Source organism: Antechinus flavipes, chromosome 2 (assembly GCF_016432865.1).
Source record: "Antechinus flavipes isolate AdamAnt ecotype Samford, QLD, Australia chromosome 2, AdamAnt_v2, whole genome shotgun sequence".
In the NCBI taxonomy this organism is placed as follows: domain Eukaryota; kingdom Metazoa; phylum Chordata; class Mammalia; order Dasyuromorphia; family Dasyuridae; genus Antechinus; species Antechinus flavipes.
This window is the reverse complement of record NC_067399.1, coordinates 320,783,143-320,800,824: the sequence shown is the minus strand read 5'-3', so window position 1 is coordinate 320,800,824 and position 17,682 is coordinate 320,783,143. Positions and strand designations below refer to the sequence as shown.

The following is a 17,682-nucleotide window of genomic DNA, read 5'->3' as shown; positions in this document are numbered from 1 at the left end:
CGGATCTTGTTTATTCTGGTATAAGCATTTAGAAATGTGTGCATTGCTAGTGAAGTATCATTACTAGAAATTTACATCCGTATTTGATTTGATTTTAAGTTAAAATTTTTGATTTTCTGGGAACTTACCTAAAGAGATCACATGTTTGTATCCTAATTAGATGAAATATATTTAAGCTACAATGTTGCTTGCTAAATAGTATATTGGATAGTTTGTAAAAATTGTATGTGTGCTTTAACATTTTGTCAGCCCAGCTGGATATGTAGCATAAATTTAGTGAAATCTGATTCAAGGCTATTTAGGATATTAATCTTGTTTATCTTGCTTTCTCCCTTAAACAAAGAAGTAAAAGCAAGAAAATTTGACGAATAGGGATGTGTGTAATTGCAGAATAAATTGTATCTGAAAGGTGTGTAATATGTCTAAAAATAAATAAGTATTGAGGTGTCCCCCGGAGAGAGAAGGGAGCCTGGCTCCAGAATATTTAGGTTAGGTTTTAACGAAATGATACCAGTGGGGAAACTGAGCATTCCCCTGAGCTCTGCTGCTAAGGGTTAGTGGAATAACATTGGAACAAACTACCTAAGTATGGATTGGTAGAAATAACTGATTCTGATTTTTAAAAAAACAAAAAATAAATAAAAAGGGAATTTTTTACTTTTAAGTCTGTATAAGAAAGAATGGGGAAGGACTGCAAAATGAGTGGCAATTCCAGATACCTGGGCATCTGCTCTCATCTGGCAAAGTGGAAAGAATGAATCAGATTCTTAAACTGATTACTAAATTCATGTTAGGGACTAAACTGTCTTGGACCAAATGTTTGCTTATTGCTTTGTTAAAGAATTAGAATTGTCCCCAGAAGTGACCTGGGACTTTCCTCATATGATATTGGTTTATTTTATTTGGGAGGATAAAGGGAAAGGCCCTTTTTTTGAAACAAAGGATAAGTTTTTAAGGAATTATATATACTGGCAGTGTCTTCATTCCTTTTTAGCCTTTAGGAAACAAGGTTTGCTAACCCAGACAACATCTTTGGAGTTTGCAATTTGCAGGAGAGTGAGCTCTTACTAAGTCCTGGAAGTAGAGTGGGAAGGACCTTACCAGACTTGAGTACTAGACTACTACTCAGTCATCTGAGACTGCAATTTGGAGGCTGAAAACACCAGGCTTACAGGACCTGTAGAGGAACTTCAAGAATGAATGGTCTATTAAAGACAATTTATAACCTCTAAAATTGACTTTGCAACTAGGAATGTTTTGGTTAGAGATGGGAATATTTGTACTTAAGAAAATTTTAACAATATTTGTGTTGTACCCATTATTTATATTTCAAAAAAAAGTTTAAAGGGACTCCTCAATTGAAGGAAGATGAATTAACATTTTTTTAAGAATGAAGAAATCAATAATTATTAATTCTAATAAGGTTCTTTTATGTGAAATTAGGATATTCTATATTCTGTATGAGTTTTATTTGGTTGTATTGAGTCATCATAAAGTTGTATTCATTATTTAAAGAGATTCCGAGAATAATAGTTTTTGCCTTTGTTCCTTTGAACATCTTTCTGTTACAGACAATATGAAATTTAGAATTTTTCTATGTATTGGGCACTTTAAAAGCAAAATGATTTATGTAATGTTGAATTTAAAACCATCTACTTAAATATGAAAGATAAGCTGTGAACCTTCTAGGATGAATCTCTTTACTGTTATCAATGTAAGGTCAGAGTTGATACCTATTTAGGATATGTGATCCTTGAGAATAAGATTCATCTGAATGTTTGATTAATGAGATTTGCTATTGGAAATAAAATCCCTTAGACTGTAGCTGATATCATTTGGAGTTTTAAATTCAAGTATGATTGTCTGACAGATCATCAAGCCAGTGATCCATCTGAAAAGAATATGTCACAAGCTACTCAGAAGAATGTGGTCTTGAATTGTTACAGGTGGTAGTAAGTATCTGGGCAAGAATTAGGAGGATGACCTTGGCCTCTGTTGATGTGGGATCCTTCTGACTCAGTTTCCCCATGGTATTCTTTTGAATAAGAACCCACCAGATTATTCCTGAGTCTGGCTTAAGGTGGAATTGTTACTATATGATTAATTGAAAACTGGGAGAGTTACCTGAAATAAAACTGAGTTAAGAACCTGTTTTGATGCGATCATGTCCCTGCTTTTTTCCTCTAAAGGCAAGTTTTTATAATCAGCAAATAGTCAGTAGAAGCCATGAGCACATTTTTTTTTTTTTAATGTGCTCATTATGTCCTAAAGTAGGTAAATGAGTATTTGGCCTAGTCATCTATCTGTTGCTAAGTGCAGTTTTGTCTATTTTAATATCTCTGTTGTGACATTTGTGGAAGGCATCTTTATTTGTGAAAGGTTACCTATTCCAATTATAGTGAACATAACTAGTTGGAATGATAGATGATCCTATTACCTGAGGCCAAGAAAAAAACTCCAATCAATAAGATGTTTATGGAAGGCTAGCCTCATAGCACTTGGTAGGTCCTCCTATTCCCATTCTGTATTATCCAAAATGGTTAGAATGAAGGGCCAGGAAGGGAGGAAACTGTCTGAGTGATTTCATAATTAATACTCCCATGAGAAAAGACTTTGTTTCCAGGAGAAAATACTGACTATTGCCTTGGTAAAAGATATAACCAAAGACATCAGAAAATTAGCACATGTTCCCTTTTAATACCTCTTGGTGGTCTTGGTTTGGAGTAGCCTGTTGAAGACAGGTTTTATGATTTCTCCTAATAGCCCTCAGTTAAGTCTTCTCTGTATGATACAACTTATTACCAATATGGTTCAGAAAATTGTCCAAAATGATTAAAATAGAAGGTAAAGTCATGGGATCAGCAGAATTGATGGTGCTCAAGAGACAAGGGTAGAAACTGGAGCCTGGGAGGAGGTTAGATTTCAAAAATAAAGTCGATCATGAAATTGAAGAAATATATAAACTTTGCTATGAGAAGCTTTCAACTGATGAGAGAGAGGGGAGAATTGAAGGAAGTAATGTGTGAAAGCTATCTCACAAGATGGAGACTGTGTTCTAAAAATTGAATGAAGGTCAGCTGTGGCCCAGGGCCCAATTTCTTTCTCCAGAAAGTTTACAAGGAGTGGGACCACACAGTCTTTTTCTTGTGAGGCCACCTAGGCATTAAAACTCCCATAAAAGGTAATTTAGTAATCACAAAGATGTGGTTGGTTAGAAGTTTTTCCTCATTTCTGACTTAGAATGTGAGGTCATTTGTCCTGGCTAATCAGGCAAAGATCACCCTATAAAGAGTGTTAGCCCAGGTCCCTACATAATTCTCATCTGTTAACTGAGCCTTGCCTCTCCTTGCCCAACTACTTGTGGGAGGAGACACCCTTTCTCGGGAGATCTTAATAAAATTCCTTTCTGTGTTTACCTTGAGAAATCTCCTTAATTTATTTGAGCCAGTGATCTTGTCCCACATGAGGAAATTGAAGTTTTTTTAGAAAAACTTCCAATTCCTTATCATGAGACAGGAAAGTAAATTCTAAGGTTGGGATTCTGCCCTTTAATTCCATCTCTCTGACTATTTAGTCAGCAGCTTCCATTTACCTTAACTACCAAATGGAGAATAAAAATCATTTCTTGTTGTGTGTGTGTGTGTGTGTGTGTGTGTGTGTGTGTATACGTACATACATAAGTATTTTCAATCGCCAGCTCAGATCCAAATGCCTTTGTTATGTTTGTTTCTAGGCCCCAATTTTAATTCTGTTGCACCGACTTCTTGGCTCCTGATTCCTGCTACCTAATCTGACTCCCTATTTATTTGTTCTCTCACTCTGGTGACCCCTGGATGCTCTCTTCGCAGCTTCTGCAGTGTGCAGTCTTGTCTGGATTTTGGTCTTTGGATCTGAGAGTTTGAACTGATTAAATATATGCTTGCCCTTCCACACTTAAACATGACAGCATAATAGAAGTTAAAGGTAGAAAAACACCTTAAAAGTCTAGTTCATTTCACTCATATAACAGATGATAAAATTGAGGCCTACAAAGTTTAAGTGACTTATCAAGTCACTAAAAAGTAGGAAGCAGCAAAGGTTTTTTAACTTCATTTTAAAGTTAACACCATGTTAACATGATCAAAGACATTAGCATTATACCTATGTTGTATTTGCCTCAGCATGAAAAACCCTAGAAGACAGAAGTACACATTTAAAAAAATGGGATAAATTTCCCACTTCTTCCCACCTGTTTTTATTGCCATGGAAGGAAAGTGGGAACAAAGGAAGGAAGAAAAAGGAAAGAAAATTCTGAATTTTGATTATAGGTTAAAAGTACTTTGGATTATCCAAATTCTTCATCATCTTTTAAGCAAAGTTTCAATTAAATCATGTCCAAGACATGAAAAGTAGTCCTCCTTTAAAAGGTCAAAATATTACTGAAATAGAACTTCTTAAATGATTCTTACTGTAAGGAAGTCCCTTCAACCTCAACATTATTTTTCCCAACACAACACTTAAGATTATAAGTGTATGTGTGACTGGATGATAGATGGGAAATGCATATCTAGCGTTCTACATCTGTGTATATACATATAAACATCTGTATCTGTATATGTATATATATATATTATATATACATTTGTGTGTGTGTGTGTATACACACACACACACACACACACACACACAGAGATTGACCAAGATATACATGTACATATATATGTACATTTTCATATATAACACATCACACATTCACAAACATCATTTCTCAGTTATTTTTTTCTTGAGACCTATGGACTACAAAGAAACAAATATATCAAATGTTAACTAGGGACCAAAGTTCACTTTCTTCCAAATCATTCTATTATTTAGAGGGTGGGTGGGCATTCCCTTTGAATAATTCACTTAATTACCACTGGCCACATTATCACATAGTCTCATATATACTATTCACAACATCCCTCTTCCTCTGGTAGGAAAGAACTAGACATCTTAATGAAATGACCCACAAGACCGAATCTTTGAAGGACTTTATTTTTAGAATGGTGATTCAGTCTCTTAGACCACACCTAAGTCACCCTATTCCGTTCTACAAAGAATGAATTTTCCAAGGCAAGATTCAACTCTAAGAACTAACTAGAACACCCAGAGGTAAATAACAAAATAGAAAACATTCTCACAAATGTCTTCTAAAACACTTGAAGACAATTATCTAATCCACAGTTTCTGAAGCTATAGCCCTTCTATGCTTTTCCCAATTGTCAACAACAAAGTATAGCACAGGCTTTCCTAGTTACTATTCAGAACATTAGACTTGAAGTCAGGATACTTGAAGTCTTATCTTGACTCCAAAGATCACAAGACCTTAGGGCAACTTATTTTAATTCCCTGTAGACTCAAATTCTCGGTTAAAAAGGAGATAACTCCTATCTTTTTTTCCTGCTTTCAAATGCCATTTAAAAAAGCAAAATCAATTTATGCTTTTCAAAAGAAAGATGCCATGTAAGACACCAAGGGAACATTATTATTATGTGGCCATTTTACCTTTAAATGACACTTCAGTGCAGGTACTCGATTCAATTTAACAAGTATAATAAGCACCTACTTACCAGACACAGGGAATAAAAATTTAAAAACAAAACAATTCTTGCCTCTAAGAGATTAAATTATACTGGGGGAAGGAGGAGGAGAGAACAGCATGTACACAGTTAAGTAAATATAAATTAATACAAAGCAATTTTTTTTTTGGTAATGGTGGTGGGGAACAATAGGTAGGGGTATCAAGAAAAATAGTCTGTAGGAAGTCAGCACTTGAGTTGAGTTGAGTGAAGCTAAAGACTCAAAGAAAAGAAGGTAAGAAGGAGGAGTATCTGAGGCATGGGAGACAGTCTTAGAAAGTCATAAAGATTGGAGGCGGAAAGTCGTGTACAGGGGAACAAGCAGCAGGCCAGTTTGGCTGGAACAGTGTGTGTTTGAGGGGGAGTAATATGAAATTAAGTCTGGAAAGACAGGTTGGAGCGAGGTTTTGAAGGACTTTAAATATCAGAGAAGTTTGTATTTTATTCTAAGGGCTAAATAGGAAGCCAGTGAAGCTTCTTGAGCACATGGTCAGACCTATGTAAGCAACATAGATTCTTAACTTGTGAAATGATGAAAATGGCTCCTTAAGATTTTCAGCTCTGTCAGACTGTTTAAATAAATGTGCAGAGCAGTGTCATGGGCAGATAATGAGTAGATAATAAAATCATTTATGCCTGGCTGGGGAGTATAGATTTATTTTCCCAAATATTTTGTTTAAAATAATGTTCAAATTAGTTTGTACTTAAGGTACTTATCATTGGATCAATTGGATAGAAGCTAATCTAAGATTAAAACTTTGTTGCAGATAATCCACATATTAAAGAGAGTTGGCTGTAACAGGACTTATTTTTTTAAAGGAGGAAAATAAAAATATAGAAATGAAATGAGTAAAAAATAGACACATATAAGAAAAAAGAAGTGGGGTAGAGGCTCTGGCCAAAAGAGTGTTCCTGAGTTTGAGAATCCCTTATTTCTTCCCCCAAACTGGCAAACTACAGCAAATTACTTTAATCTCACAAAATAGTATGTATTTTCCACTACTTCTAGACAATTCACCACACAGTAATAAAAGCTGTCTTTTTCATATTATAGAATTTCTTTAAGTACCTGATTTTCAATTTCAGCTTTGCCACTTAATTACCTGTATGATTGTGGCAACTGATTTAACTTTCCCTGCGCCCCAGTTTCCTCATCTGTTAAAACAGAGGCTGAACTAGATTACCTCAAGACCTTTTCTGGTCCCAAATCTTTGCTACATAACAGTCCTGCAAGCCCAATTAAAAGTATATATGAAAATATGTTTAACATGATTGTACATGTATAACCGTTTTGGAGAGAGGTGAAGGAAGGGAGGAAGACAAAGATGGAACTCAAAATCTTACCAAAAGGAATGCTGAAAATTATACATACAATTGGAAAAAAACCAATATATTATTAAGTGGGAAAAAAATTAAATCATAATCCAACAGGCCAGTGAAATTGAAGTTTCCCTATATGCCAATGTTAGGTTCCCAGTTCTTTTGTGTCAGATTCCTTGAAAAGTTGATGGCTATAGTCCCAATCCTATGGAAAAAGACTGACGCTCTCCCTCTCTCTCTCTTCCCTCCCCACCCCCTAGCAATACTGAAAATAGAATCATCCTTTAGTAAAGTCAAATCAAAGATTGAGTGATAAGAGATGAGTGAGCTAATATATACATACATGTATGGAGCACCACTAAAGTGGAAGTACAAAATGGGCAAACAAATTTTAATCAATGCTCAAAGGTCATTGAAGAGGGTTTGAGGGGGAGGAATCACAACATTCTTTCTAATCTCCAAGGCAACAATATCTACTTTCTCCTGCTTTAGGGTCATTCCCTCTCTATTCTCTAATTTTTTCTCCCCCAAAGGTCTTTTCATTTTTCCTCAGCTAAAACAATCATTTCCTTATTTCAACTCCTGTTAGAGTTCTTAATTTTCTCTTATCTCAACTATATTGATAAAATTAGTTAGGATTTCTAACTTAAGTGACCTTATAAGAAATTTCTAAGGCCAAAAAAATTCTCCAGAAAATTCTGTAGTAGGAGCAAAGTTCTCAAAAGGGCCTCCAGGTCAAAGTCAATGGCAGCACTGCAAGCAGCCCTATCTACACAGAAAACATTCAGAGCCAACTTAATAAACAGCCCATCTGTTACAGCATTTTATGGCTCAAAAGAGTTTATTATAAACATAACACCCACAGAATCCCCTTCTCCTGGTCTCATTAATCCCTTGTACAAATCCAAAAGATCAACATTTTCAAGTTAAGTGATTGACTAGAAAGAACTGAATCAAGTTGAGCAAAACAAACTAGAAGGAACAGGAAATATGTCAAAGTGGCCCACTGAAAAGCTGAGTCATAGCAACTCATATTCTATGTAGGTCAACTTTTAAGTGGACCCTGTACTGTATAGAAGGCTACTTAAAGTCCTATGATAATATTTCTGGCACTAATAAATGAGTGAGTCTGAGAAATCTCATGTTATTATTGAGCACAGATTAAAGACATAAGAGGAAGTTTCAATGTCTTTCTGATTACTGTATTCATATTTAATGTTTCTCAGTAATCCTACCTAGACTCTGTCTACTCCTTAGATAACAAAAAAGAACCCTTCACTCAGCCTTTTCTCCCCTACAGGCAGGAAAACCATTAGGATGAAGGGAACAAAACCCAAAATGCTCTATGCTACATCCATATATAAAGGGTTGGTATCAATTTAATGGTCCATTATTCTGCAAAACATTTTGAAAATATTTTAAAGCAAATCATGAACAATTTAAAGCCAATATAGAGAACATGGCAGTGAAGAGCTGGAAAAGGTTTTGGGTTTTTTGTTTTGTTTTGTTTTATGTTCTCTGATAATAATCACCTGGACAATGTTTCCCATTGCCATGGTTTGGGGCATCCTACTGTCTATACATCTTTCTCTATTTTGCTGTCCCTACTTGTTTCTACTTCTTTCTCTTCCCAACCTTATTCTACAGAGGTCTGTGCTGTTTATAATGCTTTCTCTTATAACCTATCTCATATTCTCAATCTTCTTTGCTATATCATCATTCATAATCCATCCCCAGATTAGGTTTACTACCAAGACTCTGTCCTGGCTCTACTCTGTGCATTCTCTCGGTAAATCCATCAGTACCAGTGCATTCAACTCTTATCTCTAGATAAGCAACTCCAAAATCTTCACATATATTCCTAATGTCTCTATAGTAGGTGCTTAATAATAATGGTTCTACCAGGAGATCATTATACACTTCAACTACAATACTATATGAGGATAAACTCTGATGGAAGTGGATATTTCTGGCAATGAGAAGATCCAATTCAGTTCCAATTGATCAGTAATAAACAGAACCAGCTACACCCAGAGAAAGAACACTGGGAAATGAATGTGGACTGCTTGCATTTTTGTTTTTCTTCCCAGGTTATTTTTACCTTTCTGAATCCGATTTTCTTGTGCAACAAGAGAACTGTACAAATATGTACACAGATATTGTATTTAAGATATACTTTAACATGTTTAACATGTACGAGACTGCCTGCCATCTAGGGGAAGGGGTGCAGGGAAGAAAGGGAAAAGTTGGAACAGAAATGATTGCAAGGCTCAATGTTGAAAAATTACCCATGCATATGTTCTGTCAATAAAAAGCTTTAATAAAAAAAGAAAAGAAAAAAATTAATAATGGTTTTAACAATCTGTATTTATATAGCACTTTAAGATTTGCAAAGCACATTCTATGTTATCTCCTTTGACCTAATCCTTGTGACAACTCAGTGCAATTACCATCCCCATTTTACAGATGAGGAAGTTATGACCGAGAAATATTAAATGACTTGTCTGGGGTAACATAAGGAGGCCAAATTGGAACTCGGGTTTTCCAGACTTCATTTCCAGTGTTCTATCAACCACTATCTTCCAGTGTCTAAGGTAGCATTTGAGGTCACTTCTTCCTAATTCCAAATCTACTGCTCCCTATGCCTATGTATATCATATTCTCACATGAGGCTGCAAATGTTCAATCTATTCTCAATAATGACTCAATCTTTTAAAAAAATTGGTCCATGTTTGTTGAACAAGGCAAATACAGTATGCCAAGATTTGAGTGATTTGGTTGACTTTCCCCAATCCCTGATACAAGAAATGGCTTGCTAGGTAGAAGAGGGGAAGGGAAATATGTGGAAATGAAAGTAACATCTCCTTATCAATAATATATACCAGCACAAGTTCAGGAAACCAACATTTTTAAAGAGATGACTGAATAGAAAAAAACTGAATCAAACTGAGCAAGCAAACTGGAAGAACAGCAAATGTATATTTTAAATGTAATATTTATTAAATAATTTTTATATTAGTCCTCTAAGACTCTCTCTTCATCAAACAAAATCTAAACAAGCAATAACGAGTGTACCTGTGGCTTAATAATTTTTTTCTACCAAGAAACATGGAAGAGACCTATGTATGCCAATAGCTTGAGAGAATTTGGGAAAGGGGAATGTCAAAGAAAGGTTTTATAAGGATGGAAAAATGCATCACAAAAAGGAGAAAAGTTGTAGCATGGTAAATATACTGGAAAGTGCACTTAGAATATAAAAATGTAGCTTAAATAAAGTATTATGCTTACACCTGAAGATATTTGTAGACAGCAGATAGAAGACAAGAAATAAAGGATGATTTGAAGAGACTGGTATGTGGAAGATTTTTGTTAATGTAATTTAAATGAACAACCATCTCATACACAGTAAATAGTAATATTCAAGTCATAATCTGATTTTTGTCTAAGCATTTTACACATCACCCAAAACGACTTTCAAAGTTTAGACTTTTACCAAAGACATAGGAAATTACAACTCCACCTGTTTATTACTCCTTTGGCCCACAGGACATTTGGCCTGAATATCAGGGTAAGAAAGATGGCAAAAGCTAATGTTCCAAGTGCTTCCCTGTACTAGAAACTGAGCTGAATTTTACTCCCTCACTTTGACTAAAAGTCAAAGAATGTACGGTTGATAGGACTAAAACAAATTGAACAAGTGAATGTAGTAATCTGTAATAGCAAGTCTGTGGTAAGGGATTCTCCATGAAATAGGAAAATATCTTCTTCTACTTTTCATTCTTTCATCCCACTATATTCAAACTTGGTATAACCATAGTGGGTGGGGAAATGGAAAGAAGGGAAGTGAAGCCCTAGCATTCTGAGTTGCACTATTCTGGGACAGTAAACAAGTGAAGCAGCCAAGTATATGATGGTCTCCTTAAAGGAGCAGTCTTACAGAGACAAGGACCATCACTAGCTTAAATGGGGAAAATAAGGAACATTCCATTTTTAAGCAGCAGTTATCAAAAAGCTCTTCAACTCAAAGGTCATCATCTATCTATTCTAAGGAAAGTGTCTTCTCCAGTGTCTACTCCTTACCCTTCTATTAACTATTCTTAGGTCAAATAAGGCTATGCTTCTTTATCATCCTGCATGTTCAGCAGCAACTGATAGTACCTAACCTAAGAACAGGAGATTTCTGGCAGGAAAACTTCTTTGGCTTTCTTAATGATGTAGAAAGGATGTCAGTCAGCAGAAAAACAAACAAATAAAAACTGGTAAATTCTCTTGTCAATTCACTGCTCTCTAATCAGATCCAGGATGAGTACAGTTACAATAAATTTGTAAAAGCAAGAGAAAGATGAAAATGGTAGTGAGAAAAATGTCAATCATGGTTCAAGAGATGGAAAAAGAAAACCTTTCACATGAGAAATTCACAGAAACATGGGAAGACATGGCAAGTGAAGCTGAGCAAAGACTGCAAAAACAAAGCAATAAGAAACACAATGATTAAAATATTAAATGCAACCTGCATGAAAAGACCATTAAACTCAAGGCTACTGAAATGACCAGAAAATATCCAGGGGATATTTCAGGATCCAGAAATGGTGATATATAGCAACACATATTCTTCCACTTAGTGGCAAACAACAGACACTGAATGCAGCATAGATTTTCAAGCTTGGCTGTTTTACCAGGTATAGTTAACTACTTTCCTCTTTTACTAGGGACAGTTCAATAGCAGAGGAGAAGGGAAGAGTCATTTTTTTGGAAAATAACTAATGTTAAAAGAAAGGGTATTTTTAAGGGTGTTTGGCGCTTTTTTTTGTTTTGTTTTGTTTTTAAGAAAAGGGTCTTTTTTTAGAACAAGTGAATCAAAAATTTTGTTAGAATGAAATTTGCTTTAACTAAAGATCAATCTAAGAGGTAAAATATTTATAGGTATACTTCCCTTTATTCCCTCTTCCCAGTTACTTCCCTTATTAGTAGAGTTGCTAGAACCTCAACTGCTGCCCTCTGCCTACAAGAGGCCATTTACTTATTATTGTGGAAATAAAGTAGTAATCCTCAGTATCTCAAATGTATCATCTCTTGGGGTCTTTACCCATGAACACTCTAATACTACCTTCTACAACAAATATTTCCTAATACTGGGCCCTGCCACTAATTCTTAGTTCTGTCCTCCTCAAGTTCCCCAGTATTCACTTATCTCTGAATACACTGTAGGGTCCCTATAAAATGAGTTTCTTTTACCTTTTTAGCTTAGCTTAATGCTTTGCACTGATCAGCACTGAAACATTTACTGAATTGTTGAATTTGGGTTGAAGATAGTATAAAGATGGTATCTGCTCAGGTAGGGATTGTACTAGATGAGAAGTTTAGAATGATGATTTTCATTTAATGCCTAAAATGTCTCTAGCATTGTTCAAAGTATAGTAATAGTGAGGCAGCTGTAATTTAAGAAATTATTCTGATCCTCAAGGACTTTACAATCTAGTTGAGGAGTTAATATAGTCCTTTTTTATGTTTTTAACTGAAAAATATACTAATATGTCCCAAAGAAATAATGACTGTCAGTGTGGGAACACTTTACACTTTATATCCCCAAAAATTTCCTAAAGAAGAATGAGCAATGATCTGTAGGAATTGCTTGGACCTATTAGAAGACAAATGACTGAAGTAGGTCTTTTCTGGATCTATGATGTTTTAAAAAGAAATCTCCACTTAAAAGAATCTTATTTTAGTTCTGATTTAGTAGTCCATGTGGTCCAGGAAAAGTCCCTTTCTTGCTGTCTCTAAACTTGGTGCCAACACATCATGCATAAATGACAGTAGTATTTGGTTCAGCTCAGTTCATCCTTTCACTTTAAAAGTATGACATAGCAACTAGAATTGTGGCTGCATTCCAAAGAAAAAGCATAATTTATATATATATATAAAGAAATTAACAGGGATCACACAGATCCAAGTTGTTTCCAATCAAGATTTTGTCAGTAGGTATAAATTATAACCCTCCCACTCCCACCCCACAGTGCAAAGACACTGCTAATTAGAGGCAAAAATGGGATATGGATCGCTTCAAAATTTTATTGACTCCTTCAGAGATAAGGAAGTGGAGAAAGGAGGTTAAGGATGAAATCTGTGTGGACTGGGAGAGTACACATTAGAAACACAAAACAAGATAAAGCATAGATTATAATATAATTTCAACAAACTTGTTAAAGAAAAAATGTTCTGGATTATGATGAGGTTTTTTAGTTTGATCATAACAAGTGAATGTAGTGCCATCACTCTTATTCCACCATCTCACAAAGCGTTTCATATTAATCAAGTTCCAATGACCCCAGATGCTTTTCCATTACAATTAAAATGTATGACATTACAATGAATAATCATAACTCTACTGTAGATGAACTAAGAAGTCACAATCTGTAGAGATGCTTTCCTGAGCAAAGCGCTTAAGATCACTCAAAATTCAGATAGCATTTCTAAGTTTTATTTCCTAATATTACCATGGGATGCTGTTAGTATTCCTTCTCTGCTCCATACCTATGCACACACAATTCTTCAGTGACACCTATTCATGAATTTAACATTTAAAATCTTCTTATAATCTTGCACAACCTGAACTTTTCCACCTTTTAAAAAGGTATATACATGTGGACAACCACTGCCCCAAATCTCAAGATTTGAGTTATTGGCACTAAAAAATTAATCCAGCTATAACCAGAGACTTACCTGAATTTCTTCAGTTTCATCCACTAGGAGAAAACTCACGACTTTCTCTGTCATCTTCTTTCTCTTGGTTTCTTCATCCATTCCTTCTCCTTCCAGCTGTTCTTGTGCCTTACTGACATGGTAGATGGTAACTGGATGTCTTCTTTTGCTACCCCCAGAATGAGTCCTCTTCTGACATTCCAGGCACAAATTGATTTTGCAAGTCTGGCACCTCACTGCTGCCCTCTGTCTAACCCCAGGGGAGTGTCCATTGGGGCCCTTACAGGGGTCACAATAAGGGACATGGCCAGGCTTGAGCCTAAGTCGCTCATGATTCCGTAGCCTTTCCTGCCTATGCAGTTCCTCTTCACAGCGGGGACACTGCAAGCTGCAGCACTCATCACACTCAAAGACAGCTTCATCTGTCCCACTGCAAGCATAGCTTTCCTGGCACATCAGTCCAGGGTTCAGCCCCTTTTCTGCTGAGGAAGCCTGGGCACTCATAATGAGTTCAGAAAGGAGACACACACACCATACAATGCTTATAAACTGCTCCCTAAAAGCAGACTATAATATTTTCCTACGGATGACTGCACAGAAATTTCACAGGATTCTGCAGATCTAAAGGATCTGTTTCACTTAAAAAAAATAAAAAATAAAAATTATGATTTTTTTTCCCCCACTTACAGATGGGTTATATTTTCAAACCTTCTTTATCCAAGACTTTTGTATCAGCAGAAATATTGATTTGGCTTGATCTCATTATCCATAAAGTGCAGATGAAAAAGTTATCAAAATTCAACTTTTAAAATCTATTTTTTTCTCACACAGGCCTGATTTGTCAACCAAGGTGGATTCCTCTGCTAAGCCTCTGGCCTGTGGCTTCAGTGATGTAAGACAGTGGTCAGATGGATTTCAAGATAATTCAACCTCAAGTCAATAATAGTTTCATGGGATGCCTAGAATAAAAGAAGATTACACTCATGTAAAAACAGAAATAAACTTTTAACATAACACTTTGATTAAATGTCAGGTCAGACTCTTCTGAGGATCTCATTTTTACACCCATACTCAACCAAAAAAGTTCAAGTAGGACTGTATCAATACTTGATATTAATACCTTTCAAACTATTGCTAAACTCATGTTGGGTCCAGAGCCTAATAGTAAGTACTGATTTGAAAGGTAACTGAGAGAGTCCAAGACCAGGGCTCAGGGTATGTTTCCTGACTTCTTTTCCAGTAAAATATGCTTTACTTATCTACTCTAGAATTCAAAATTTAAATAATTAACCAAAGAGTTCAGTACCTTTGAGGTAGCACCAAAAGGAAGAAAAGTGTCACCACTACTATATATTCTCCTGAACCACAAGAACAAAAGGAAAAAAAAAAAAAAACCCTAGAAATTAAAACTCCAGATCTAGCTACAACTAAAAGGCCTGGGTAGCTCTGGTTAGACTTGTAACTAGATTGTTTCCCTTTAACTCCAGACAGATGTCTAATAAAAGACAAAAACCATGGGTCACCATTTAAAAAAATAAAATGATTGCTATTCCTTTCATCCCTTTTCTTAATTTCACAAAAAGTGACAGAATCTAATAAGCACTGTTTACTTTTCTGTATGGTTGCCCCAAAAGACAGGCTCATAATTGCCTGTCAATATGAATTAAGGACGCACATTCCACTTCAAAACAAAACAAAAAACAACAGTCCTTTTCTCTAGAAAAAGGGATTTTTTTTTTAAACTTCCCCTAACAGTTACATTCCTAAGTAACTCTCCCAAGCCTTGCCCCACCCCACCAACTAAGTTTGAAACAGTTTTCCAACAAAAACGCATATTCACTTCTCCCTTACCAACAATCCATCAATCAATCATTTTCCCTATTTCCAGATAAACAAGGCAGAGCAAAGGAAGAGGAAAACCCTTTTCTCCCAGTGGAGTCTTGTGCCAAGTTGGCCATCCCAACCTCAGCCAGGGTCAGGGTTGAGGAGTGGAGGGGGTGGGAGTTGGGGGTGATGGGGGAACAAATCAGAACTACCACCACTCCGCCCCCAAACTCTCATAACTAGTGGAGGAGGAGGGGGTAAACAAATAAAAAACCCACCATCAAAACAACTCACTCCCCACCCTCCTCCCCGGCCCCGAGAAAACAATTGGCTCCTCTCCTCTCCTCCCTCCCTCTTTCCTTCCTCCCAGGCAGCAGCAGCAGCAGCAGCAGCAGCAGCAGCAGCCGCCGCCGCCACGACCCACCCACCCCCACCCCTTCTCAGCCGCCCCGAGAGGGTCAGGAGCAGCGCCTAGGAACAAAGAAGGCTCTCCCAAAATACCCCTCCGCACCCTGGCTGAGCCCTCAGCCCCATCCATTGTTTACACAACATCACCGTCCACCCCACCCCCACTCGCCGCGGCCTCACTCCCTGGCCCGACCCTCCTACCAAGCCCTGGCGGAGGCCTGGGCCCCCAGTACTCGTCACACCCGGGGACCCCACCATAGAGCAGCTCGGGGCCCCTCGGCAAGAAACAGCAGCTGCGACGACGGCCTGGGGGGGAGAGAAGGGGGAAAGGGTCCCGGAGGTGCGTGGGAAAAGGTGGGGGCTGCTCCCTAAGGCACCGGCTGCTCCAGCTCCAGCTCCATCTCCCCTTTCCCCGATCCCGACCGCCCGCTTCCTCCTCCTTTTTTTTTTTCCTCCTCCCCTCTTGTTGTCAGTTCGGATCAGCTGATCCGAGTGAACTTCACCCAGCTCCGGCTAACAGGAAGGCACGAGCTGGGCAGTGCCGGGCTCCGGAGGGGAGGGGAAAGCGGAGTTAAGCCAAGGGAGAGCGGGAGAAGACGGAGAAGCGGGGTGGGCGGTCGGAAGGAAAAATGATCGATGGCGCGTGGCCTGCTGGGTTTTGGAGTCCCGATCTGGAGCCGGGTAACTTCTGCGTCTTCTCAGGCCTGTCTGGAAGAAACTACATCTCCCAGAAATGGAGAAGACGAGGAAAGGAGGTTGAGCTAAAGTAGAAACCAGGAGGTCGTTGAGGAGTAACGGGTGAAGAAGCACCCGGAGGCTTTCGGGATTTAGAGTTTGGAAGTGGTAGTGAAGGCTAGTTTTTAACAGGTTTGAGAATTGGGGATAGTTAGGATTGGAGAAAGAAGTGGGATTGTATTAGAGAGCTGAATAGTTTGTTATGATTAGTCTTTTTGTTTGTTTACATTTATCCAATTAATTACTTTGCAGGGAGCACTACACATAAATACAGCATTCCCGAACACCCAGTTTCAAAAATTACAAACAAAAAGACTAAGGGAGTAAAGATGATGAAAATCAGCCTGTTGATTTCGAACTTTGTTCAAATGTATTTCCCAGGGCAATGATGATTTCTCCCTCTCCCCACTTAATTCTTCCAACCTAAAGACTCACAGAGAATTTACTTTTCAATTCAACAAACAGTGGGTGCTAACTAAATGCCAAATACTGTGGTAGGTTTGCTAGACGATCAAGACACTTAAGGAGTGGATTTTATTTTATTTGTTTGTTTATTGCTGAGGCAATTGGGGTTAAGTGTTTTCCCTAGGGTCACACAGCTCGGAAGTGTTAAGTGAGACCTTATTTGAACTCGGGTCTTTCTGTCTTCAGGGCTAGTGCTCTATCCACTGCACCACCTAGCTGCCCCCAGTGGATTTTTATAATAATAATATCTTACACTTGATTAGTGATTTCACAGATTACTTCATTACAACACTATTAGTCCAGGTAATCCAAGTATTATTATTTCCCTTATATACAATGAAGAAATTAAAGTCCAGAAGGGTAAATGAGTTTATTACACAGAAGGATATAGTAGCAGTACAGGGCAGTCTTGCATCACATGTATGAGAACTTATCCAGTCCTTGTCAGTGTTGTTCATCCTCTGTTGGTATCAAGCTGCCATCTACCTATCACCTGGTGCTCCAAAAAGCTTTAGCATACGAAGAGACACCACTGCAAAACCGTCTGGGCAAATGGGCTAAATCAGGTTGAGGATAATCTACAGGTCTTAAATTCTGGCAGAGAAACTAGAGTGATCTGCCATTTCCTTCTCTG

At 37.4% G+C, this 17,682-nt stretch overlaps 1 protein-coding gene across 2 annotated transcripts in view; it reads right to left on the bottom strand.

Moving 5' to 3' along the window:
• ZFYVE1 (zinc finger FYVE-type containing 1) overlaps nt 1-16,446 on the bottom strand; it is a 64,910-nt gene extending 48,464 nt beyond the window's left edge. Inside the window, exons 1-2 of one of the 2 annotated variants that reach the window (XM_051977659.1) lie at nt 16,050-16,446; nt 13,638-14,575 (exon numbers count right to left, since the gene is read on the bottom strand). In XM_051977659.1, the coding sequence (XP_051833619.1) occupies nt 13,638-14,120 (483 nt within the window). In that variant the 5' untranslated portion in view covers nt 14,121-14,575; nt 16,050-16,446. The remainder of the gene's footprint in view (nt 1-13,637; nt 14,576-16,049) is intronic. The other variant, XM_051977658.1, reaches the window with a different exon arrangement.
• Between the last annotated feature and the right edge of the window lie 1,236 nt (nt 16,447-17,682).